At 30.9% G+C, this 24188-nt stretch overlaps 5 protein-coding genes across 5 annotated transcripts; 4 read left to right on the top strand and 1 right to left on the bottom strand.

Annotated features, from left to right (window-relative positions):
- The first annotated feature begins 2701 nt into the window (after nucleotides 1–2701).
- On the top strand, nucleotides 2702–5795 carry LOC121218180 (probable carbohydrate esterase At4g34215). Its single transcript, XM_041094968.1, has 2 exons — nucleotides 2702–3393; nucleotides 5392–5795. Exons 1-2 carry the CDS (start codon nucleotides 2800–2802, stop codon nucleotides 5578–5580), a joined length of 783 nt encoding a protein of 260 aa, XP_040950902.1. The 5' UTR covers nucleotides 2702–2799; the 3' UTR covers nucleotides 5581–5795.
- Nucleotides 5796–9332: 3537 nt separating this feature from the next.
- Nucleotides 9333–11108, top strand: LOC121218717 (probable carbohydrate esterase At4g34215). Its single transcript, XM_041096405.1, has 2 exons — nucleotides 9333–10263; nucleotides 10899–11108. Exons 1-2 carry the CDS (start codon nucleotides 9673–9675, stop codon nucleotides 11106–11108), a joined length of 801 nt encoding a protein of 266 aa, XP_040952339.1. The 5' UTR covers nucleotides 9333–9672.
- A 1108-nt stretch (nucleotides 11109–12216) lies between these two features.
- LOC121218179 (D-3-phosphoglycerate dehydrogenase 3, chloroplastic) lies at nucleotides 12217–15763 on the top strand. The gene is made up of 5 exons (XM_041094967.1): nucleotides 12217–12857; nucleotides 13064–13440; nucleotides 13508–13618; nucleotides 13996–14091; nucleotides 14867–15763. The coding sequence occupies exons 1-5, from the start codon at nucleotides 12335–12337 to the stop codon at nucleotides 15536–15538; spliced, it is 1779 nt and encodes a 592-aa protein (XP_040950901.1). The 5' UTR covers nucleotides 12217–12334; the 3' UTR covers nucleotides 15539–15763.
- A 1365-nt stretch (nucleotides 15764–17128) lies between these two features.
- On the top strand, nucleotides 17129–17731 carry LOC107930585 (uncharacterized). Its single transcript, XM_016862251.2, has 2 exons — nucleotides 17129–17336; nucleotides 17404–17731. The coding sequence occupies exons 1-2, from the start codon at nucleotides 17325–17327 to the stop codon at nucleotides 17635–17637; spliced, it is 246 nt and encodes an 81-aa protein (XP_016717740.2). The 5' UTR covers nucleotides 17129–17324; the 3' UTR covers nucleotides 17638–17731.
- Nucleotides 17732–18108: 377 nt separating this feature from the next.
- On the bottom strand, nucleotides 18109–20487 carry LOC107930584 (probable isoaspartyl peptidase/L-asparaginase 2). Its single transcript, XM_016862250.2, has 4 exons — nucleotides 20078–20487; nucleotides 19760–19993; nucleotides 18869–18955; nucleotides 18109–18750 (listed from the first exon to the last, which is right to left on the bottom strand). The coding sequence occupies exons 1-4, from the start codon at nucleotides 20237–20239 to the stop codon at nucleotides 18256–18258; spliced, it is 978 nt and encodes a 325-aa protein (XP_016717739.2). The 5' UTR covers nucleotides 20240–20487; the 3' UTR covers nucleotides 18109–18255.
- Between the last annotated feature and the right edge of the window lie 3701 nt (nucleotides 20488–24188).

Raw genomic sequence — 24188 nt, 5'->3', positions numbered from 1 at the left:
TGAAGAATAAAAGTTAGTATCGGTTTAAGGACTAAATTGAAATTTAGGCAATATTTGAGTAAAAATTGAAATATTAAATATGAAATTGAACTGTGTTGTATTGATGAATTTTAATTGTTTTAATTCCGTAGCTAATGTCGTATCGGAATCATGGACTAAAAAGGGAAAAGGTAAAGTCGACGTCGAATAGCTCAAAATTTCTAGTTTGTATTTCTATAATCCGAAACTAGTTATTTATTGTTGTATTTTTAATGTAATGTATATGGTAAGTGTTGAGGTGACAATTATTGTGTTTTGCAATTGAAATGGATTGATTTAATATGTGATGAATTTATTGAATTTATATTGATTGAATTGGTATATATATATTGATTATATTGATTATTTGAATTGAAATGAATATTGGTTGTATTTGAAAAGTGAATTGGAACCCTATTAACTGTATCGGGCTGAGTCGGATATAGATGGCATGCCATAGGATTGGAAGAGTTCAGGAATTTCTTCGACTTTGAGTCGATGAGACACTGGGTGTCAATTTATTACTTTGGATTAATTCGATGAGGCACAGGGTGCCAAATTACTTCGGTTTAGCTGATGAGACACTAGATGTCAAATTATTACTTTGAATTATCCGATGAGACATTGAGTGCCGAACTGGTGTGTTTTGGTTGGATCCGTGTATCCGTCCGAGTCGTGTTAATAGGGGTAAACATATAATAAAGTTTTATAATTGATATTTAAATTGCATGGTATGAGAAATGAAATTGATATAGTGAATTGAAAATAGAATGTGAAATATGTTGTAAATACATGGAATACATGAGTTAAATACTCATGAATTGAATATGGAATGGATAATGTCACTGTTTAAATGATATGTGAACAAATTATGGAAAGCTATTATATAGCAAGTGATAAAAATTGAGTATGGTATATAATGATGTATTCATGAATTGAGTATTGCATGACTAATGCCATTGTACAAATAAATATGGTTTGACATGTGAATAACCATTAATATAGCAATTGTGTGAATAGGATATTGTTTAATAAAAAAAATGATAGTCATAATACTAGACATTAATATGTCCTTATAATTTAATTGTGCTTATTATATTATCAAGTCTTTAAATATTCGGATTATAGAAATACCACTGAGTTTTACTCAGCATACGATTTTGTTTCCCTTGCGCAGATTAAGTACAGTAATTTTGAAGAGTTGTAATTAAGGTTGTGAGCATCCATCTCATCACATCTCCAAGTGCCAAGAGGGTATGTTTCAAAATTTTGAATAGAAAGGCATGTACTTAGGAAGATCAAGTGTGTTCTAAGTAGTAGGGACAAAAATATAATTTATGAAAACTTAATTTTTTTTAAATATTCGAATATATTAGTGATTAGCCAAAATACTTTGGCACCAAATGTAATATTCCAATATCAGGTTCCTTGGATCGAACCGGGTATAGGGGTGTTACAGAATAAATCGTTTAATTCAGATTCATAATAATAGGTGAAGTCTAAGTGGATTCTTTCTTGGGTATTGTCTTTCTCATTGGTTGTTTTCGATTATTTTCCCATTTCATTCTCTGTTGTGTTCGTAGTTAAATTAGATTAGTAATTTTAGATTAAAAATAATAACTTCAATTTATCGGCTAAATAATAGAAAAAAGGGTAATTACTAGTACTTTTAGTCCTCGTGGATACAATATTCCTTACTCACCATAGCTATACTATTGTTTGATAGGTGCGCTTGCCTTTGTTGTAATTATAGTTAGTTTAGTGACCATCGTTAACCGGTACATTTTTTTAATTATATATTATACATATTATATTATAAATTTATTTAAAATAATTTAAAAATAATAAATAATAAGTCGATTAAATCGGTCGATTCATTTAAAAAGTTAAATAATCGATAATCGATTGACAAAACTATTGTAACCAAGACCAAAACTAAATTAATCAAAATTGACTTAACTGAATGAGTTGGTTAAGTTTATTTTAAATGAATTAGGTACTCCCCTAGCAACAAACTAGCAAAAATAAGTGTTTCAAGTTCATTTGTTCACCAACAACTATACTAACTTCTTAGTTTATAAAATACATAAAGACAAAATTTTAATAAAGATTAATTTTCGTAAAATAGAGAGAAAAAGTATAGAATTAGACTTATTATTTAGAAATACATATATTGGATGAAATATGGTTACATTTTTAAATTACAAAAAAATGAAAAATGAAAATAAGGTAAAAGTATCATGGAGGCCTTTTATTAAGAGTTAGATTGTATTTTGTCCTATTTACTTAGAAAATAGGTAAATTAAGTTATATTTAAGAGCAAATTTGTCATTTCTGTTAAAAATTTTCATTCATTTTCACTGCTAAAAATTGACGTGGCTGACGAAATAACCATATGGTTATACATGTTGTGCCACGTATAGCTCATGCTGATGTACATGGACCAACTTTTAAAAATAAAATTGATGAAATTTTTAATGGAATGATTAATTTACTTTTTAATCTAACATATAAATACCAATTTGCCAATTATTTGAATAAAAAAAAGTAAAATTTAATATGACATTGAGTACAAGGGACTCAATGACACATTTACCTAAAAATAATCACATTGAATATAAGAACAAAAGACAAGAAAGTCAACATAAAAAGCCATATAAAAACCAAGCATCTTTGCTTTCAACATAGTTCAAATTCCTCGGAGATTTAACAGATTGAAAAGACTGAAACTTCAAATCCTCCTTTTGAGTCAATACGTCGGCACTGAAGTCCTTTCCCTCGATGCTTTCCTTCATTCTCTTGGCTCTTCTGGCTCACGCCTCACCAATCCAATGTAAACACCCACATCCAAAAATAAACATAATCATCTTAGCCGGGCAAAGCAACATGGCCGGTCGTGGAGGAGTGTTCAACGACACCATAACCGAGACACTAACTTGGGACGGCATAGTTCCGCCTGAATGCCAGCCAAACCCTTCGATCCTCAGGCTAACCGCAAACCTAACATGGGTTGAAGCCCATGAACCACTCCATGCAGACATTGATTACAACAAGACAAAAGGGGCTGGACCTGGAATGCCATTTGCCAACACTGTGTTGAACAAGGACCCTAACTTTGGGGTGATAGGGTTGGTGCCTTGTGCCATCGGAGGGACAAATATAAGCCAATGGCAGAAAGGAGAGTTTTTGTATGAGCAATTGGTGAAAAGGTCTCAATTTGCAATGCAAAGTAGAGTGTATAGAGCTATGCTTTGGTATCAAGGGGAAAGTGATACAGAAAATCAACAGGACGCAGAATTGTATAAAGATAAATTGAAGAGGTTTTTCAATGATTTACGTTTTGATCTGAAAACACCTAAGCTACCAATAATCCAGGTACTATCTGTTTTTTACTGTTTTATTTCTTCATTGATTTGATTTTTTTAACCGGGTAAATTACATCCAAGGTCACTAAACTATTAATAAATTTATATTTTAATCATTCAATTTTAAAAAATTATAAAATAATCACTAAACTAATTGGAGCGCACATGCAATTAGTTAAGGCATCACATCTCCACATGTAGGTGGAGATTAATTTATTTTAATACAAGTTGGCCAAAATTATGAAGTTATTCTTACTTGCGGCACAAACAAGCAACATTTACGGGTTAAATTATATTTGGGATAAACTAATATGTAATTCTTGAATTTCTTCATTATTTTTATTTTTATTCTTAATTTTTTTAACTACGTTAGTTTTGAAATTTATAGTATTTTCTTAATTTATCTTTTATATTTGGATTTTATTAAATTACGGTAATATGATATTTTGAAAATGTACTATTTCATCACTTAAAAATTTTTAATATATTTTTTTGTATTTTTATATTCTATATAATTTTTATAAAAAAAATTATCAAGTGATGATGTGGTACAATATCAAAATGTTACGTCATTATACTTTAATAGAATTCAAGTTTAATGACTTCATTAAAAAAAGTTGCTAAATTTCGCGACAAATGAGGACAAAAAAAAAGTTGATGGATCAAGTTATGAAAAGTTAGATTTTTTGTGGATTTAATCTTCTTTTTTATAATTTAATTATTTTGAATTATTTATTTTTTAAAATATGTATTTTTAGTTAAGAGGATAACTTTTTTTCCCTTTAATTCCATTAAATAATTTGGTGTAGTTTACTTACTTTTTTTTCTTTCTTATAATTGGGAGAGAGGGATGAGGTTGTTTGGGATTAGAGATAAGCATTCGATCGAATCGAGTGAAAAATTTTCGAGTTGACGAGTCCTATTTTATCATTCTAATTTGATTTGAAATTTTTTTGAATCGACTCGAGTGAAATGAAATTCAAGTGAAATTGTTCGAATTAAATTAATAAATTAAATATGTCTAATTAAAATCTTGTTACAATAACTAATTTCATGTTAGATCACATAAATTTGAAACCGTATATATTTGTAAACCTTTTAAAAGTATAATAATAATAATAATAATACTTTAGTATGATAAACTTGAATAATTAATTAACTTCTTTAGGTCCCAAAATTATTATTCTAGAATATTTTTTAAATTTTTTTAACTTTCTTTTATATTTTTAGAATTTATTTTTGAAATTTTTATAATTTATTTAAAAAATATAAATTTTGGAATTTTTATAAATATTTTAAATTTTAAAAATTATTTTGAATTTTTTAAAAAATTTTGTCGGGAGAGAGACTAATTTGTTCATTTTCAAATTTGATAGGGACTAAATGTGTATTTATACCAATATGTTATTCGAATTATTAGAATAGTAAAATTTAACTCGATTTGAACTCGAAACTCAAATTACTTATTCGAGTTTACTCAAATAATTTGAATAACTCGATTCGATTAACTTAAAATTTGACTTTTTTTTATTTTCTAAATCAAATCGAATTTTGCTCATCTCTACTTAAACATTAAACTCAAGCTCTCATACCTATAATATAATTTTATTGTCATTGTACCAAAAGGCGACTTGTACCAAAAGGTGACGTAATATACTCTTTTTAAATATGTGATGACATGACATATCCAAATTAATAATTTTTTTATAGTTAGATAAATATTATAACATTTTTCCTTTATTTTTTTAAATGTGTAAAAAAATTATTCAATTATACAGAAAATACTTTAGTGTATACGCCACGTTATCACATATTTTATAAAAAAACAAATTATTTGATGGAATTTATATAAAAAAGTTAATCTCAAAATTCAACATCATTTTGAAAAATAAAGAAAGTAAGAAACTATAATAAAAATGAATAATATTTAAAAAAAAACCCAAATTTATGCTTTTATTTTGTAAAAGCTTGCAAGCTAGGCTATAAAGTGGGTGGTTGTGGTGGATAGGTAGCATTAGCTTCAGGGCCAGGGGCTTATATGGAGGAAGTGAGAGAAGCTCAGTTAAAGACAGACATGGCATATGTGAAATGTGTGGACGCCAAGGGTCTCCCACTCGGACCAGATGGGTTGCACCTCACAACTTCATCCCAAGTCACACTGGGCCAAATGTTGGGTCATGCTTTCCTTGGGTATTGAATGATACACCCTAATTTTCTACTTCCTTTCCTTTATTGTTTTATGAGAATATTTGCTTCCAAATTTCAGATGTCTACATTTTGTAATTTCTTTGACCCTTCTCTTTTCATGGTAAGTATTGATTGAGGATAAAAAATACAAAAAATAAAAAGGGATTTGTATGTCTGTTGGAATATTATCAATCGATGGCAATGAAATGGGCAGTTTCTTATTAACTTCAAAGATTATTCAACTGTGATATAATCCATTAACAACTAGCAATCATGTCGTTTTTTGATCTTGTTTAATAGCAAAAAGAAGGTCAAAACTTGTTTATGAAGAAAGTTGCCTTCTAGTCTTGTTTAATTAAAAAAAGAGGTCAAAACTTGTTTAAAATACAAGTCACCATGATAGTTAAAGGAATCTGAATTCATCCAAGATTAAGTATCAAATCTAGACAACCATTGGATCAAAATTCTTCCAAATTTGCTTTCATCGACACAAAAAATATAGAACTCGTTATTCAAGATCAAGTCTAAAGGACTCTTGAAGCAAAACTATCCATCCAAAATAAGTCTCAAAGACCCTTGGATCCGAACTTTCTCCAAATTCGTTTTCAAGATCAAGTCTTGACGACTCTTAAAATGGACATCATTGATTGAAAATCAAGTCTCAAACACCCTTGAATCCAATTAAATTCAACTCTCAAGCAATCATCTCATTAAACCCAATTTCAAGATCAAGTCCCGACAACCTTTGAAACGACTCACATCCATTCAAGATTAAGTCTAGACGACCCTCAGTGTTTACATGTTTTGCTAATTTGGCCCTTACTTATTTTTTGAGTTAAATTTAACCATTAACCTTTAAAAAAGGGTCAAATTAATTTTTTTAATGAAAATGTTGACAAAAACAATAATTTTTTAATGATGCTAGCGTGACAACCTACGTGGTAGTCCACATGCACTTTATATTGACATAATATTATTTGTCTTATATGTCATGTTAATAAATAATTTAAAAATTATAAAAAAATTCAAAATTAAAAAAATATATATTTCATAAAAAATAAAAAATAATAATATGAAGTACACGCGGATTGCCATGTGGGCTGCCAAATTTAAATTTTTAACATTTTAGTCAATATTTTCATTGAAAAAATCAATTAGGCTCTTTTAGAAATATTGATAATCAAATCCAACTCTTGTTATAATATTAGGGTTGTAACATCCTCAAAACCCCCTTTGTAGTAAATAATGTGGGATAAAATCTTAGCGAAAAAAGGTATAAGATCAAAGAAAATGAAAGTTGCAAGATATCAAAAGAAAGTTAAATCAAGAAGCAAGACATGATGTATTAAATTAAGGGACTAAATTATAAATATGCAAAAAGTTTTGTGGTATAAGTATAAATATGGAAAAATTTGAAGTGAAAGGACAATACTGCAAATATCTTAAAGAAAGAAGGATCTAGAAATTAAGGAAAATGGATGAATAAGGACCAAAATGAATAAGCGAAAAAAGTATAAGGGACTAAATTATAATTTTACCAAATTAAGTGATAATTCAAAGATGGAATTTTAAAATATCATAAAGGGAAAAATGATCAATTAGAAAGAAAGAGAAATCTAGAAGGCAATGATGATGTTAGAGATATTTTGATGATATTTTATAATTATTTAATTAGATAAATATTACTTTATTAATATTTTAAAAGAGAAATCTAGAAGGCAATGATGATGTTAGAGATATTTTGATGATATTTTATAATTATTTAATTAGATAAATATTACTTTATTAATATTTTAATGAGATATTTTATTAATATTTTATTATAAATAACTAGTATAAAAGGAGAGAAAGATGAAGAAGAAAAAGGAAGAGGATCCTCCTATCTTTCCAACGTGAGTGAGGGGGAGAGAAGAAGAAAACTTTGCTTTCTTTATAATTTGGTCATTCCACCAAAAATCCACCATTTTCACTTAGAAATTCAAGGAATTTTTATAACCACCAAGAGAGAAAAGTGATCAGGAGACTATGGAGAACAAGAATATCACGTTGGATTCAAGAAAATAGAAGTTGGAGGAGAGAGAAAATCAAGATAAAGTTTGAAATCAATAGGACAAGGTAAGAACATTAAGATTTCAATATATTTTTAAGTTTGACATTATTGAAAAAACATGAAAATGATGTTAAAGTATATTTTTCTTATATAAATTTTTATGTTCTTAATATGCTAATGAATGGAAATAAGAGAAAGTGATGATAAATATTGTAGAGAAAAGAAAGGAGAGTGTTATAAACTTGGTTATCAACATTTTGCACTAAAACAGTTTTAGACATTAGCAATAGTCTGACTTTGGAAATTCACCAAAAATTGTATAAATTGAATTAGAGTTAATTAAAGTATGAAATTAAAATCTATTGAGTCTAGTTTTACATAGAAGAAACAATTTAAGTAAAATAATTTTATATTATGAGATATATGATTTTTTGCGGGATAAGGTCAGATTAATTTTGGGTTTCCCTGTTCTGACTTTGAAAAATCATTAGAAATTGTACAAAAAAAATTTAGGTGATGAATTTTACATTCCTAAAAGCTTAATGGGTTTATTTTCAAGGGAAATAAACGGTAATGTGATACGAAATTTTTACTAAAAGAAATTTAATTTTTAGTGAAAAATGGTTAGAGTTGCCAAGCAAAAGAATAGGGAAAATTTTAAAAAATTTACTATATTAATTGGAATAAATAAAAATTCTAAAATTTTTATGGTAAAAATTTTATTGACTCTAGTTTCAAGAATAAAAAGTGGAGCCTAATTTCAAATCGTGTAGACTGACAGTCAAATGGACAGCTTGATAAGAGTATTGTGTAATTAGAAAGAAAAAAAAAACCCTTAATTAATGTCACACATACTCATGATACATTAAGAGAAAAAGATTTATGTATATATAAAAAAATATATTAAGGATGTAAAATGGAGAGGAGGATGAGGCAAAATAATAGAAGAGTGATAATACTAAGGAATTGTTGTAAATAATGGACTTGAAAATACATAAAATAAATTCAAATGCTTTTTTAAGGTACTTATAAGTAAGTGATTCTCATAAAATGATTTGACGAAGTCCTAATTAATAAATTAATTGGTATATATATTGACATTAGTCATGGTCTGTAGAAAAAATAAATTATATTTGTAAGTGTGAATCCTCTAATAGACTTATTTGTAAAACTTTGATAATCGTGTCAATTTTATACGCTTTGTTATTTCTGATTGAATATCATGTTATATTATGTGGAGTTGAAACTATAAATACTTTAAATGTGAATGATTTGCCATGTGAAATGAGTTGGATTGATTGAATTTTGAGCTTTGAAAAGAGACTTGGATGTTAAAAACTTAAAATATGGTAAAACATGGGAAATAGAATTCTCGACGCGATTACGGAGGAACCACATCATGACGACATAAGTCAGTTTGTGAGGTCATAAGGAGGAACCTCCCGATGTCGCGATGTCACCCTTAAAATTTGAAAGTCTTTCACTCTAGTCTCCATTTCTCTTTAGACTATTTTAAAAGTTGCAATAAAACCATATAAGACTCGAAAATGATACTAAGGCATATCAAAAGCTTAAATATTTGATCAAGGAGATTAAATAAGTATTCAGAATGAAACGAATTTGACTGTTGTTGCTTCGGTAACAAATGAAGCTAAGGGCCAAATTTAACTTGAAAAGAAAAAAGATTTAAATAGACAAAAAGATGTAAATACTAAGGGTTAAATTTATTATTTTTTGGTAAATTTATTATTATTCCCTGAATTTAAAGCATATTACAATGGTGAATTTTAAAGTTTGATGGTGATTTAATTGCCCCTTTAATATGCTTTTTCCTTTACACCCATGATTAAAATTTCCAAAAGAAAAAAAGAAAATTCCAATTTTAATTTGTCAAAATAATAAATACCCTTATTGAAATCCCTTGCCTAAATAAGGCAAATCATATCTGTCTTTTTAATTGTTAAAAATCCTATCAAATTTATTATTCCTATAAAAGAACAAACAAAGCTTTACTTCTTTTTTTTCAGTATCTGCACTTACAACATCTCCAACATGTTCAAGTTGATAACATGGTTCTCTATGTTGTTTGTTGCCGGTTCAACTTTAGTTTTAGGGCAAAATAACACCGCAAAGGACATATTTATCCTAGCAGGACAAAGTAACATGGCCGGCCGGGGTGGTGTCAATCAAGGGAAATGGGACGGTAACATCCCGCCGGAATGCAAACCAAAGCGGTCCATCCTCCGCTTCACCGCGAACCTTGATTGGGAAGTAGCAAGGGAACCTCTACATGTAGACATTGATGTAGGAAAGGTTTGTGGAGTTGGACCTGGGATGGCATTCGCTAATGAGATCATTCGATCACACAGGTCCGGAACCGGCATCATCGGCTTGGTCCCTTGTGCTCTTGGTGGGACTTCCATAAACAAATGGGGAAAAGGAAGCCGTTTGTATGGTCAATTGGTGAAACGAGCCAATGCGGCATTGAAGGATGGTGGTGGAACCATAAGGGCCATATTGTGGTATCAAGGTGAGAGTGATACACTTAATAAAGATGATGCAGAGACATATAAAGGGAAGATGGTGAAGCTCATTGAGGACTTGCGTTTGGATCTTAATCTTCCCTCTCTACCTTTTATCCTGGTCTTTGTCTCTCTTCAATTGTTTACTTATGTTTGATTTAAAGTCAAATTCTTATTTTGGTCCCTGTTAATCGGGGATTTAATCCCTATACTTAAATTTAGCATAATTAGGTCATTCTATTTTTATATTGTTATTATTAGTTAGTTCAAACTGTTAACAACTGCGAATTCAAGGGGCATAGGGTCTTGGCTCCCAAAAATGGAAACTTGCTTTTTAATACTATGAAATTAAAAGTTTATATAGGTAAAATTGCACTTTGGTCTAAAAATGAAAAGGTTTTTATTTAATCCCTTATGAAAATGATGAAATCATAAGGTAATACATGATAAAATTATATTTTGTTCTCTCTAGAACTTTATAATTCAATTCCGACTACACTAAATGAATTTCTAGATTTGTCCCTAAAACTATTAACTATTTCCATTAAAGTTCTAGCGTGATGTCCAATTGACATGTAAATTGTTTTTAGAAAAATTCCGCGCAAATAATTTAATGAGAATAGTCAAAGTTGGTAAAAATTTGGATTAACAAATAACATCATAAAAGTAGAACGATGTATATCTTTCAATTTAAGTATGGTAGAGCGACCAAAATCAGAATGAATCGGATTATTGATTGGTTGAAGTTAATTTTAGGTTGCACTTGCCTCCGGAGAAGGTACAAATACAAATATAGAGATGGTGAGAAAAGCTCAAATGGGGATAAAGATGAAGAATGTAAAGTGTGTGGATGCCAAGGGGTTGCCTCTAAATGCAGATAATCTTCACCTTACCACCATGTCAGAGGTCAAGCTTGGTCTCAAATTGGCTTATGCTTTTCTCCTTTCCTTTTCCCATTTTCATTGATCAAATCACTTTGTCAAATTACTACTAACAATAGTAATTAAAGAAGAAAAGATCAAATCTCCATTTTGCATGCATGTTGAATAAGTTCACTGTTTGGTGCAAGTCCCAATCAATCCAACACAAATCCTTGACTACAAGGGAAGAATCAAATGTGGATTTTGGCACAACTTGTTAAATCTTTCTTTCCTTGCCTCGTTTCAATTTTTCAAAAGAAAAACACATTTGATTTCACATTAAAAAACTTTAAAAAATAACCCAAATTTTGTATAAATCCATGCACTCACGTTAAAAAAAATTATATATTGATAGTAAATTCGGTTTTGATATAAATTTAATAATCTGATTTAACAACGATAACCCGTATTTCCTTAACTCAAACTTAAAAATGATTCGAAAAGATAATCCAAAATGACACAAATCAAAAGTGTTCAACTTAAATGAAAAAAATTCAAAAATGATCCAAACTTGAAATGGCCCGACAGAAAACTCAGAATAATCCAAACTGAAATTAACTCGAATTTAAAATGATTTAAACTCTTGTACGATAAGAAATTAAAATAACTTGACTAAAAACGCTTGGCTGACCCTCAACTTGAAGCCAACCCTATCTTTCAATTCACAAACGTAATTGGCATTTCATTAAAAGTCCTTAAAAAATAAACCATTAAAAATATAGGGTAAATTACTTTTAAGGTCACTAAAATGTTAATAAAATTATGTTTTGGTCACGGAATTTTAAAAAATTATAAAATAATCATTTAATTATTTAAAATTTTTTATTTTAGTCACTAAAATTTGAGATAGTTGAGTTAACGAGTTTTATTTTAAAATCAAAATAACATGCATCACATTGTGAGATTAGAAACTAGTAATATAAACAAAAAATCAATGCAAACCTAAAACAATTTGACAGTTTGCTGGTTTGACTGATTCGATTAAAAAATTATTAAAAATTTTAAAAAATATTTGTAAAACTTAATTCAACCAATTTTTTTGACATGTTTAACTATCTTAATTCAACCGATTTGATAATTTTAACCGGTTTTATCTTATTCAAACATCATTAAATTTATTTAATTAAACCGAATTCATATGTGATAACAGAAGTAACGAACTAAAATTCTTTTTTTTTTCTTTTCAAAATTATCCATATGAAAAGGGAGTAACGTATCGTGAGTACAACACTGGTACACACAGAGAGAAAGCGAGGGGAGAGCCAATAAGCAATGTCTGTAATATCTTCATGGAACCTGACGATCTCCCTCAACACAACTCTCTCTCTCTCATGGCGCTCTTCTCTTCCTTCTCGCGCCATCTTTCCCCGCCCCAAAAAACCCAAAACCCTCGTAGTCCTAGCCATCGCTTTGGGCGCAAAACCCACCGTCCTCGTGTCTGAAAAGCTCGGTGACGCCGGTATCCAACTGCTCAAAACTTTCGCCAACGTCGACTGCTCTTACAACTTAAGTCCCGAAGAGCTTTGTACCAAGATTTCACTTTGTGATGCTCTGATAGTGAGGAGTGGAACCAAGGTGACCCGAGAAGTGTTTGAATCGGCTATGGGTAGGCTAAAGGTTGTGGGCAGAGCTGGTGTTGGGATTGATAATGTGGATATATCGGCTGCTACGGAACATGGGTGCCTCGTTGTTAATGCGCCTACAGCCAATACTATTGCTGCTGCGGAACATGGGATTGCTTTGCTTACTGCTGTTTCCAGGAATGTTGCCCAGGCTGATGCTTCTGTCAAAGCCGGTTTGTTCTGTTGCTCATTTAATTTCATTCAGGCATTTCTTCAAACAGTTTGTGTGCTCTTTTGTGTGTGTGTGTTTTAAAATTTAGAATTTGTTCTATAGTTATAAATTGTTACTTGTTTATTGTACTAGTACGGCTGTTCGTATTTCACAAAGAAGCTTAAAACTTGAAAGTTCAAATTTTGTCAATGGTTTTAAACTGTACAGGGAAATGGGAGAGAAACAAGTATGTAGGGGTATCTCTTGTGGGGAAAACACTTGCTGTAATGGGGTTTGGGAAAGTTGGTTCTGAAGTAGCTAGGCGTGCTAAGGGACTTGGAATGCAAGTAATTGCACATGATCCTTATGCACCAGCAGACCGTGCTCGTGCCATTGGTGTGGAGCTAGTGTCATTTGAAGAAGCATTAACAACTGCTGATTTCATCTCCTTGCACATGCCTCTCACCCTTGCTACATCCAAAATGTTCAATGATGAAGCTTTTTCTCGGGTGAAGAAAGGGGTTCGTATCATCAACGTCGCCCGTGGTGGTGTTATCGATGAGGAAGCTTTACTGCGAGCCTTAGATTCTGGGATTGTTGCTCAGGTATGTGTACATTTTCAAGTAAGTACTACATAATTGGAGAGTTGGTAATGTTTGGCTCTTTTTGCAGGCAGCACTTGATGTATTCACTGAAGAACCTCCTCCACAAGAGAATAAGTTAGTGAGGCATGAAAATGTGACTGTAACTCCTCATCTTGGTGCTAGTACCACTGAGGCTCAGGTACTTGCTTGAGGTGGAGTCCCTTGTACTAAAGTCGAGATACATTTTGTCCTTTCTCTCAAAAAATGGGCAAATTAGTTTTTAAACGTTAGATGAAAAAACAAATTGCTCTTTTTTTTTGTTAAAAATTTCATTCATTTCTACTATTAAAAATTGGTCATTGTACACTAGCATAAGCTACACGTATTGGATGAAATTTTTAACAATAAGACCAGTTTGCTAATTTACCCATTTTATAAATAGAGAGAGCAAAATGCAATCCGACTAGCACAAAGCTTTCATGGTAGTTATACCACTTGCTTGACTATCTAAATTGGCTTCTACCCTTTTCTTTACCTCTTCCTTCTATTGGTTTTATTGCCTTATATTATGATCAGGAAGGTGTGGCCCTTGAAATTGCTGAAGCGGTTGTTGGGGCTTTGAAAGGGGAACTTGCTGCCACTGCTGTAAATGCCCCAATGGTTCCTGCTGAGGTACCATTTCGCAATTGTCTTTTGAGTAGACTATACTAGTATTCACCTAACAATTAATAAATTTCCTTTTAGTAACTCAATTAAGAAAAGTTACAAAATGGTCACTTAATTATTATTAAATTTTTTTAGTTCTCTTAACTATGAAAAGTTACAAAATTGACATCACTTGGCTAACGGTGGTAACTTTTAAAATTGACTTAATAACAACTTTAAACTTTAACATTTATACATTGTGTCAATTTAGTCTTGATTCTAAAAATCCAACCCTCAACATTTACACATTGTGTAGTTTGATCTTTTTTGCAGTTTTACTTTTATTTGTAACCCTTTTACTTAGAAAGCTAAAAAGAATTATCAACTAAATTTGATTAAAAATATAAAAAAAGAAAACACCCTAAAATCTAAGATAATATTTTAATCTATTCTCATTCTTTTAAATTAACCATCATTGTTACAGAGAAAAATAAAACTGCAAAAAAAGGATCATATTACACCTTGTGGAAATGCTGAGGGTTAATATATTTAGAACCAAGATTAAATTGGCATAATTTTTTAATGTCAAGGGTTAAAGTTACTATAATGCCAATTTTAAAAATTGCCACCGTTAACTACTGGTGGTAAAAAAAAAAGAAAAAATTGAATAATTAGGTGATCATTTCGTAACTTTTTATAGTTGAGTACAAAAATTGAAATGGTAACTCCTAGTGTAGTTTACCCTTGTCATTTTTAGGGAATCATATGTTGCATTTCAACTTTTCTTGTGCCAATATTACAGGTCCTGTTAGAACTTTCACCATATGTTGCACTCACTGAGAAGCTAGGTAGATTGGCAGTGCAATTGGTTGCTGGTGGAAGTGGTGTGAAGTTTGTAAAGGTGACTTATGCCTCGGCTAGAGGTCCAGATGATCTCGATACTCGGTTGCTCCGAGCTATGGTCACCAAGGGTTTAATTGAGCCTATATCTAGTGTTTTTGTCAACTTAGTGAATGCAGACTTCATAGGTAAACAAAGAGGACTTCGGCTAACTGAAGAGCGTATAGTATTAGACGGTTCACCCGAGAAACCACTCGAGTTCATCCAGGTTCGAATAGCCAACGTTGAATCTAAATTCGCTAGTGCGATTTCAAACTCGGGTGAGATCACAGTTGAAGGAAGGGTGAAAGATGGGAAACCCCATTTGACCAAAGTTGGATCCTTTGGTGTTGATGTAAGCCTTGAAGGAAGTATTGTACTTTGTAGGCAAAGTGATCAACCTGGGATCATTGGAAAAGTGGGGAATATATTAAGTGAAGAAAATGTAAATGTAAATTTCATGAGTGTCGGTAGGATTGCACCAGGGAAACAAGCTGTAATGACAATTGGTCTGGATGAGGAACCTAGTAGAGATGCATTAAAGAAAATAGGAGAAATTACAGCTGTGGAAGAGTTTGTCTTCCTAAAGTTGTAACTACATGGTCACACATAATGCTGGGTTTTTGACAGCCATGAACTTCAAAAGGTGTAAAACGAATTTGAAGAGATCTTGATTCCACACCACCATCATGATAAGATCTTTGTTACTAATACTGTTCGGATAATGTAGTGTCAGGTTTTAGTTGACATAATTCAAATATCCCCTTTCATGTAAATGATATTACGGGTGCATTTGTTTCACATAAATTATTTTTTTGTACTTTTTTTGTGTTTGTTTAAAATTGATTTAATTTACTTTTATGAAAAGCGCAAATCATTTTTAAAAAAAATATTAATATATTAATATCACATATTATAATGTTGAATATCAATAAACATATATATTTAATAATATAATAAATTATTTAATATTACAATTTTATTTTAATAATATTTTTAAAATTTAAATAATATTCTTAATATATTATACCTTTTATAAATATGAGTATAATAAATGTTGTGATATATATATAATTTAAATTAGGTTTTGATTAACTATTGTTTATCATTAATTTTGCATATAATATTAATTATTATAAAATATTATCTTATTTTAAAATAAATTTCTATTGTAAAAGAAATGCTATTATAATTTTTTGCAATTAAGAATAACTTTTTAAAAATTATTTCAGAAAAATTTGTAAACAACAAAAAATATTCTATGAAGAATCATTCAAATACTAAAACACATCAGCTTTTCCAAAACAAATTAATCCTTTTTTTCAAAAATTATTTTTCGACACTGTTTTCAATGAAACAAACACGGAATACTTCTGCTAATCTTATGTCTCACATTTATCATATCATGGATTTTTCTACTTCATCAAGATACATGCATATTTACATTTAGGGTAAATTATATTTAAGGTTATTAAATTGTTATTAAGTTAACGTTTTGATCATTCAATTTTAAAAAGTTACAAAATAGATACTGGATTATTTGAAAATTTTCATTTAAGTCACTAAGCTGTTAAAATAACTATTATATGACATTCTCTATTCACACCGCTTGCACCAATCAAAAGCCTTTATTTCATTTCTCTTCTACAGTTTAATTTTTTCATAAAATAGCTTTGAACGTCACACATTTACGAACCAAAAGCAAACAACTTTCTTCTCCGATTTCCATCATTGACTGCTAGATCGGCTTGGATCTAAGGTATATTTTTCTACTTTAAACGTCACGCATTTGTGAACTAGAATACGAACAACTTTATTCTCTAATTTTTGATACTAACTATCATATCAATTTGGATCTAAGGTGTGTTTTTCTGCTCATCAATGGGTACTTATCTATTATAACTATCGTTAAATTATAGCTTGAAACTCACTAATTGAACTTTTAAAAAAAAACTTTAACAATACAATAATTTGAATAATTTTTTTTTGAATAATTTAGGGGTTTAATTCTTTAAAAAAACAATTTATTTTATAATTTTTTAAAATGAATTACCAAAACGCTGAATAACTCTATTTGTAGTTTATCTTTTCCGAGTCACTGGAATCAAGCAATTGGAAGCTGTCCTTTCAGCCACCAAAGGGTGAAACAAATAGGCATCCAAGAGGCACGTGTTTGCCTCACTCACAGCAATATTGCAAGCTGGTACTGCCACCACATGCCAGACATGAAACGTGTCCCTACTCAGTCTCTCTCTTTGCCACTAGTGCCAACCAAATCCAATATTTGAAACCCAACTTACCATTAATACCAATAAATATCCCTATACCTTTGTTGTAGTACCACCAAATACCTAGAATTTACATACTTTGATTATTGCAACATGAACACCAAGGTAAAAAGATCACCTTCTTTGATATCTTCCTTTCAATTTTTATTAACTCCATGGCTGTTAAATGTAGGGAACTGAAAGGGTAAATGAAGAGGGAGCAATTGAAACCAAGGTGGATACTATAGATATACAATCACCACCGGGGGAAAACAAAGAACCCAAGGTGGAGAACGTGGGAGTGGTCCATTTGACTCATGATAGGCCCAATACTGGCAACAAAGGTGGTGTTTTAGCTGGTGCAGCTGAGGCAGCAACTAAGGCTGTTCAGGCTGTCAAGGACTCTATGTCAGGCAGCAACAAATGAAAAACTATATATGCATATATGTGTATTCTCTATGCCTTTTATGTTAAAAAATAATAATAACAAGGTTCACTAGGTCATGGGTTTTTCATTTTTATCTCCATGTTCTTGGTTTGAGTTCCCAAACTATTTTGCATTCCTTCTTTGGAGTATAATGTGTCTGTCTTCGTTGCGAATTTGTATTCTCTTTATCATCATCGTGATCGGTGCGATGGGTCTTTTCGTAGGGGCAGTTTGAGTGCTTTTCCCTGGGCCATAATAGACAGAAGCCTGAAAATGAAGACATGTTCGGCTGTCCCATTCAAGATTCTCTTCAAGATTTAGTTCCATTCAAGCAATGATTCTCTTTAAGATTTACTTCCATTTAAGTGTTCATTTTTTTTAAATTCATTTTTTAAAGCTAAATTTCATTAAAAAATATATTGCTTCTTTAAAGGTCACATGAGAAAAAGAAAAAGTGTGAAGACAAAAGCGTTGAAAGAACATCAAACTTGTCATGATTCATTGATATAGTAGAAACTTAGACCTTAGACCTTAGAAGACATTCAAGATCTTAACATGCAATTATTACATTTATTGCTTCACTTCAATATGAACCCAGCATCTAAACCAAACACAAATTTACCAGACACCAACTTCCATAAACCCATCTTCAGTAGCACAACCCCTAAACATACCAGTAGTATTAAACCCACAAGCCACTTCCCCATTCTTTGACACGGCAATAAGACCAGCTTTGCCTTCATCTAGTCTAGTTTTAATCACATAATCCACCGCTTCATGAAGATTCAACCCTTTATATTCCATCACCGCCGCTACTTCCCTAGCCAAAGTGCTTCGTATAATGGCTTCACCTTCACCGGTACATGAAACAGCCACTAAGTCACAAGCATAAGTCCCTGAACCAATCAGCGGCGAGTCACCAATCCTTCCGGTCATCTTGTTCATTAATCCACCGGTGGAAGTAGCGGCAGCGCAATGACCTTGTTTGTCAACTACAACGCAACCTACTGTTTCTGGGGCGTAGAGACTGATTGGTAAGCCGTTCATTTGTAATTGATTTTCCATGGCTGCGCTGCCACCGCAGGTGGTGAGGGTTGGGATACGGTAATCGAACTGGTCAAATGATACAAAAGTGGGAAAAATGAATATTGTCAGGTATGGGGTACGAAAGACCATGTGAGTTGCCCAATCAATGTTTTTAGGGAAAATTAATGGAGGAATCAAAATGTACCAGGATTGAGTTTGCTTCTTTTGCTAACTTAAGCATCCCCACATTGTCTTCTGTAATGAAATATTCATTGTCCACCAACTCCACACCCTGCCAAAAAGTTTCAATTACCCATATAATTAGAGATGTTAATAGCCCGGGTCAAGTCGATTTCGGATCGTATTTAATTTTATACTTATGTAAATTAAAATTCAAATTTTACTCGAATTTATTTATTTGTAAATAGTTCATTTGAATTTATTTTAGCCTCCAATATTGGATGTTACAGCCAAACACATTTCCAAGATCAAATATCTCAAATATCGAATAAATTTTTAAACTTAATCCCATATTAATCATTTTTGACCCATTTATTTACAATTACAGCCAAACACATTTCTCAATATCAAATATCTCAAATATCGAATAAATTTTTAAACTTAATCCCATATTAATCATTTTTGACCCATTTATTTACGATTAGTTTAAAAATAATAATAACAGTAAAATTAAATACTATAATAATATTATAACATGAGATAAAAAATAAATTAAATACATTTCACTGTCAATTCAAACTCATCCTCAATCATTATCTTTTTAAGGTAGAGATAACATCAATCACAAATTATCAATTTAATCTCTTAAAAATCTTAAAATTATATATTAGTTTTATCATCAAAATGCTCTCAAAGATAAAAATAAAATTCAATTTAAACCCTTTCAAAATATACTTTAATCTCTTTAAAAATTTATAATTTAATTTTGAGTCCAAATCAAAAATTAAGAAAAATTGACGTGACCAAAATCAACTCAACAGTCACGTGTCAGAAGCCATGCAAGTGTGTAACAAATCTATTCAACACGTGACAAACCAGAATCGAAGATGCCAAAGGAACAACAAAAAACCCGAACCTGTTTCCTCGCAAACTCTTCGGCGCCGGCAAAACCCAAATACGAATGTGGTGTTTTATCCATAACAAGTCGAGCAAGAGATATCGGATTCTTCACTGTCGTTAAACCCGAAACAGCACCGCATCGTCTCTTCGGTCCATCCATAATACTAGCTTCCATTTCCACCGTCCCTTTCTCCGTAAGTGCCGATCCACGCCCGGAATTAAACAAAGGATCCGTTTCCAATTCCCTCACCTATATATATAAACCAAAACCCATATTAATCATTAAAAAAAAAACCATTTTTGACCCATTTTTTCCCGGTTAGAGTTTACGTACGACAAGTTCAACGACGTCAATGGCGGAGAGGTTAGAACGAAGAGCAGAGATTCCAATATCAAGGCAACGATTGAGGAGTCTTTTAGCTTCCTCTTGCCTTTCATTAGGGAGATTTGGGTCTACACCAGCACCACCATGCACTGCGATTGCCCAGCCTCCCATTTTTATTTCTCTGCCGGTCGTTTCTGCCTCTGTTTTGCTACTGCGGTGAAGAACTGAAACCTTGGGGGGCTCTTTATATAGAGGGTGACGGACTTGAAATTGAATTGTGAAGTGGATTGTAATGTGGGTTTTAATTTCGGTAGAATCCGGGTAGGCTATTTACTATTACTAAGAATCTTTTTTCCTTTATGATCTCTTAATTGGAGGATGGTAATGTGAATTAAACACCCTTTTGTTTTGTAATGGAAAGTTGGGAAACATTATGGGGCACGACAGCCTTTTATAGAGTGGTTTGATCCTCTTCGAGTTTTTGGTTTAATTCTTTTTTGGTCCTTTTATTATGCTAAAATTTCAGATTTGACTTAGTTTGGTGTCCAAATTGATAATACCATTAGTTGTCGCCATGAAAATGATGATGTGGGGGTGAGGGGGGATTCACATATAAAATCTATTATTGGCCTTGATAAGGAAATACAGGTTGAATGCAGGTTGGCTGGATTTTTCATATAGCCTTGATAAGGAAATACAGATCGAATACACTTGACTGGATTCGGAGAATTTGAATGAGATTATGGAAATGTCGTCCTTCGCTCGATAAGGAAATTGTTGCAGCTCTACTAGGAAGTACATGCCAATAGAGAAGGCAGCCTTGTGACTCTCCACCAGAAGAAGTCCATCATGTTCTGCATGCTAATCTGTATTTCCTTACAAAGTAGCTACTCTACCATTAACCTCCGTTACTTCCCTAACGGCAGTCCTACGTAAATGTCAATTTGGATGTCCTATGTGATAGTTCAAATTAAAATTTATTTTCATCCCAGCAACTGAACATTTAAAACACATTTGGACTGCCGTTAGGGAGATAACGGTAAAATGATCACTTCGTAACAAAACGATAACGTAAGTGACTGAAACATAAAATTTCAAAAATAAATGACTAAAATATAATCTGAGGCAAACAAAATTAACTGTTTTTATAGTTTACCCCTAATAGCAACGGTTACGATTAATTTAGACGAACTAACAACATTATAAAAATAATAAGTATGAGGGTAAAGGATTGAATCTCAAATTTAGCATAGTAAAAGGACTAAAACCAAATTAGACCTTAAACTTTTATCGAGCTTCACGTCTCACGCTTTTCAATAGGTGGAACACGATTAAACCAAAACCATGAATTAATTAAATTATGAAATTGTCAAATATTTGGAGCCAATTTCCTTCTTCCTTTGTTTGTATTCAAAGTAGATACGACAACATAATAACAGAACGTAATATTAAAGTTAATAGATTTACTCCAAAGTTGGGTCTTGGAAATATTCCATTAATGATATGGTTTTTTAAAAAATTAATTATTTGTAGCCATTGATTCAAACTCTCGACTTAATTTTTTTATAATTATCTTTAAGAAATTGTTATCCTAATATTTGATAAATTATTCCTATATAATTCTGAATCAAATAATAACACCTTATCTAATTTTTTTTAATACAAATCACTTTATTTTTATTTCAAATAACATATCTTCATCGATTCTTTAATATTTTATGTAGTACCATTACATTGAATATAAATATTTTTTTTTGTTACAATAAGAAAGTTGAATTGCAGTATTCAACAGAAAAAAATAAAAATAGATTTGCTTTGTATTCATTTTGTAAGATCGTATCATGAATAAATATAAACAACTCCATTGTGCCTCTCTTAATTAGCCTCCTTAACTATAGTATTTTCTGTTCTTGGCATAAACCGAAGCTTAACATTCTGTCCTTCGTCATCCAATTACAGCCATACAAATTCCATAATTTTATGATGATGAAATACACGTGGTACATTTTTTTTTATAAGAAAGGACATTTACGATTTTTCATGAGGCAAATTTTGAAATGGCTCGAGAGGACATTTGCTTAAGCAAGTTTGCCTCTTCTACCATTTTCTTCTCTCCACTCGTTTTTTCCTATTCTAATTGAACAAAGTTGACAAATTTTTATTTATTAGAAATACTGAAAACATGAACACTACTAAAAAGGGTAAAGCTTTGTCTTGAGGATAGGGATGATAAAAAAAACTCGAAAAAATGGAACAGTTATGGTAAATGTTTGGTCCATCTCGTTCAACTTTTAAAAATATTATCTTGTCGCTGATTAAATCTTAATTTGGTTAGAACTGTTGTTGCTGCAATAAATAAGAAGATGTGGGCTTCAGCACACTTAAGTGCATATTATTTTCTAATTTAAGGATTTAAGAGTTATGGGTAGTAGTAGGAATTATATAAAAATAAAATTATTATTTTAACCGTTTACAATATTCTATGTATCATTTTTATTTTCTTATTATATGTACTAAAGTAATATATTTGTGAATTAACAAGGGTTAGATGGAGCGGTAAGATATATTGTACTCTTAAAGAAATAATACAGTTTTAAACTTTAGAAATAACATTATTGGAAGCGACAGCTATAAATCTCGAACATAAACTTTAAAAGATAATAATAAAATTGTGAATATGTTATATATACTATATATTAAATATTAAAAAATTATATATATTACCAAAATTATGTTCATAAAAAACTTAAAAATATATTATTAAATTAAAAAATTATTAATAAAATAAATGGAATGAAGTGGTGCAAAGGAGTACTAATTAGTAGTAATTATGAATATAACCAAAATTCACGTACAAATGTGACATAACATCCCATTTCATTGTCATCCTATTAAAAGAAAAGATTAATTATTTAATCTTGAGTTTAAAATAAGATTATTAAAATCGAATTAAATTAATCGATACATGAATCCGATCATTGGTTTGAAAAACACACCAACGACAAGCACCATAAAAACCGCCCTGGGTTAAGGCTCAAATGAACTTCAAAGTTGGTGTAGTTGACCGACCACCTTACCAACTTGAATACATCTTCAATCAACATTATATTTATCCTAAATATAAATTTAAAAAAAAACATATATCAAAATCTATTAATAACATGACAATCTCTGTTCAAATCTATGTTCCACTTACTATACTAATTATATTTTAACCTAATCTTCAATGTTCCAAGAAGCTGGTTTATAGGCGGCGCACAGCCAAAAATGGAAACCAAAAATGGCTGCCGGTCAAAAGGTTCACCTGTTCCTAGAACTAAGGGTATCTTCCAAGCAGTAGCATCTTAATAATATCTTTTAGGATAAATTCCATCCAAGTTCACTAAACTATTAGTAAATTGATATTTTAATCACTCAACTTTAAAAAATTACAAAATGGTCATCAAACTATCCGAAAGTTTTTATTTAAAAAGTCCGGCTAGCAAGTTCCAGGCAACGATTCAACGATTAGTATGATGGATTAGTACCCATTAATAAGTAGAAGAACATATCTTAGATACAAGTCGATCTGACGACCAATGTCAAAGATCAAATAATAAAGCTATTTCATGAAAAAAAAATTGAATTGTAGAAGAAAAGAGGAAGGAGAGCTTTCAATTGGTGCAGGAAGTGCGAACAGAGATAGGCCATACAACAGCAAATTTAACAGTCCAGTGACTTAATAAGAACTTTTATATAGTTCAATTACTATTTAGTAATATTTTGAAGTTGAGTAATCAGAATGTAAATTTACTAATAGTTGAGTGATTTTTAAGAATAATTTATCCTATATTTTAATCTGGAATGGAGATAAGGCTGGTGATTGGTTAGATTTGCATGAAAGTTGATGACTAAGTTATTGAATCATCAGATATATATGTGCCTAATAGACCTTGTTTAGATATACCTATTAAATTCGATTCAAACTTAGCTTGAAATTAAATTAATATACGTAGAAAAATCTTTAGTGTATATATTTGACAGCACTGAACATTTAAAACAAACTGATACAGAAAGGGACGGCACGTCAGCTACACGATATTGCTTCACTGTACATTTATATATTTGCAAGATTTCCCCA

The sequence above is a fragment of the Gossypium hirsutum genome, chromosome D06 (assembly GCF_007990345.1).
Source record: "Gossypium hirsutum isolate 1008001.06 chromosome D06, Gossypium_hirsutum_v2.1, whole genome shotgun sequence".
In the NCBI taxonomy this organism is placed as follows: domain Eukaryota; kingdom Viridiplantae; phylum Streptophyta; class Magnoliopsida; order Malvales; family Malvaceae; genus Gossypium; species Gossypium hirsutum.
The sequence above is the reverse complement of the archived record's forward strand: the minus strand, read 5'-3'. Positions and strand labels throughout refer to the sequence as shown.

Excerpts from the sequence above, each read along its gene's own strand:
- LOC107930584 (XM_016862250.2), bottom strand. The coding sequence starts at position 20,239 with ATGGGAGGCTGGGCAATCGCAGTGCATGGTGGTGCTGGTGTAGACCCA. Across the intron at positions 18,956-19,759 it reads AAGAGTTTGCGAGGAAACAG|GGTGTGGAGTTGGTGGACAA; the intron begins GTTCGGGTTTTT and ends ACTTTTTGGCAG. Across the intron at positions 18,751-18,868 it reads AAGAAGCAAACTCAATCCTG|TTCGATTACCGTATCCCAAC; the intron begins GTACATTTTGAT and ends TCATTTGACCAG.
- LOC121218180 (XM_041094968.1), top strand. The coding sequence starts at position 2,800 with ATGCTTTCCTTCATTCTCTTGGCTCTTCTGGCTCACGCCTCACCAATC. Across the intron at positions 3,394-5,391 it reads CTAAGCTACCAATAATCCAG|GTAGCATTAGCTTCAGGGCC; the intron begins GTACTATCTGTT and ends TGTGGTGGATAG.
- LOC121218717 (XM_041096405.1), top strand. The coding sequence starts at position 9,673 with ATGTTCAAGTTGATAACATGGTTCTCTATGTTGTTTGTTGCCGGTTCA. Across the intron at positions 10,264-10,898 it reads CCTCTCTACCTTTTATCCTG|GTTGCACTTGCCTCCGGAGA; the intron begins GTCTTTGTCTCT and ends AGTTAATTTTAG.
- LOC121218179 (XM_041094967.1), top strand. The coding sequence starts at position 12,335 with ATGTCTGTAATATCTTCATGGAACCTGACGATCTCCCTCAACACAACT. Across the intron at positions 13,441-13,507 it reads ATTCTGGGATTGTTGCTCAG|GCAGCACTTGATGTATTCAC; the intron begins GTATGTGTACAT and ends CTCTTTTTGCAG. Across the intron at positions 14,092-14,866 it reads CCCCAATGGTTCCTGCTGAG|GTCCTGTTAGAACTTTCACC; the intron begins GTACCATTTCGC and ends CCAATATTACAG.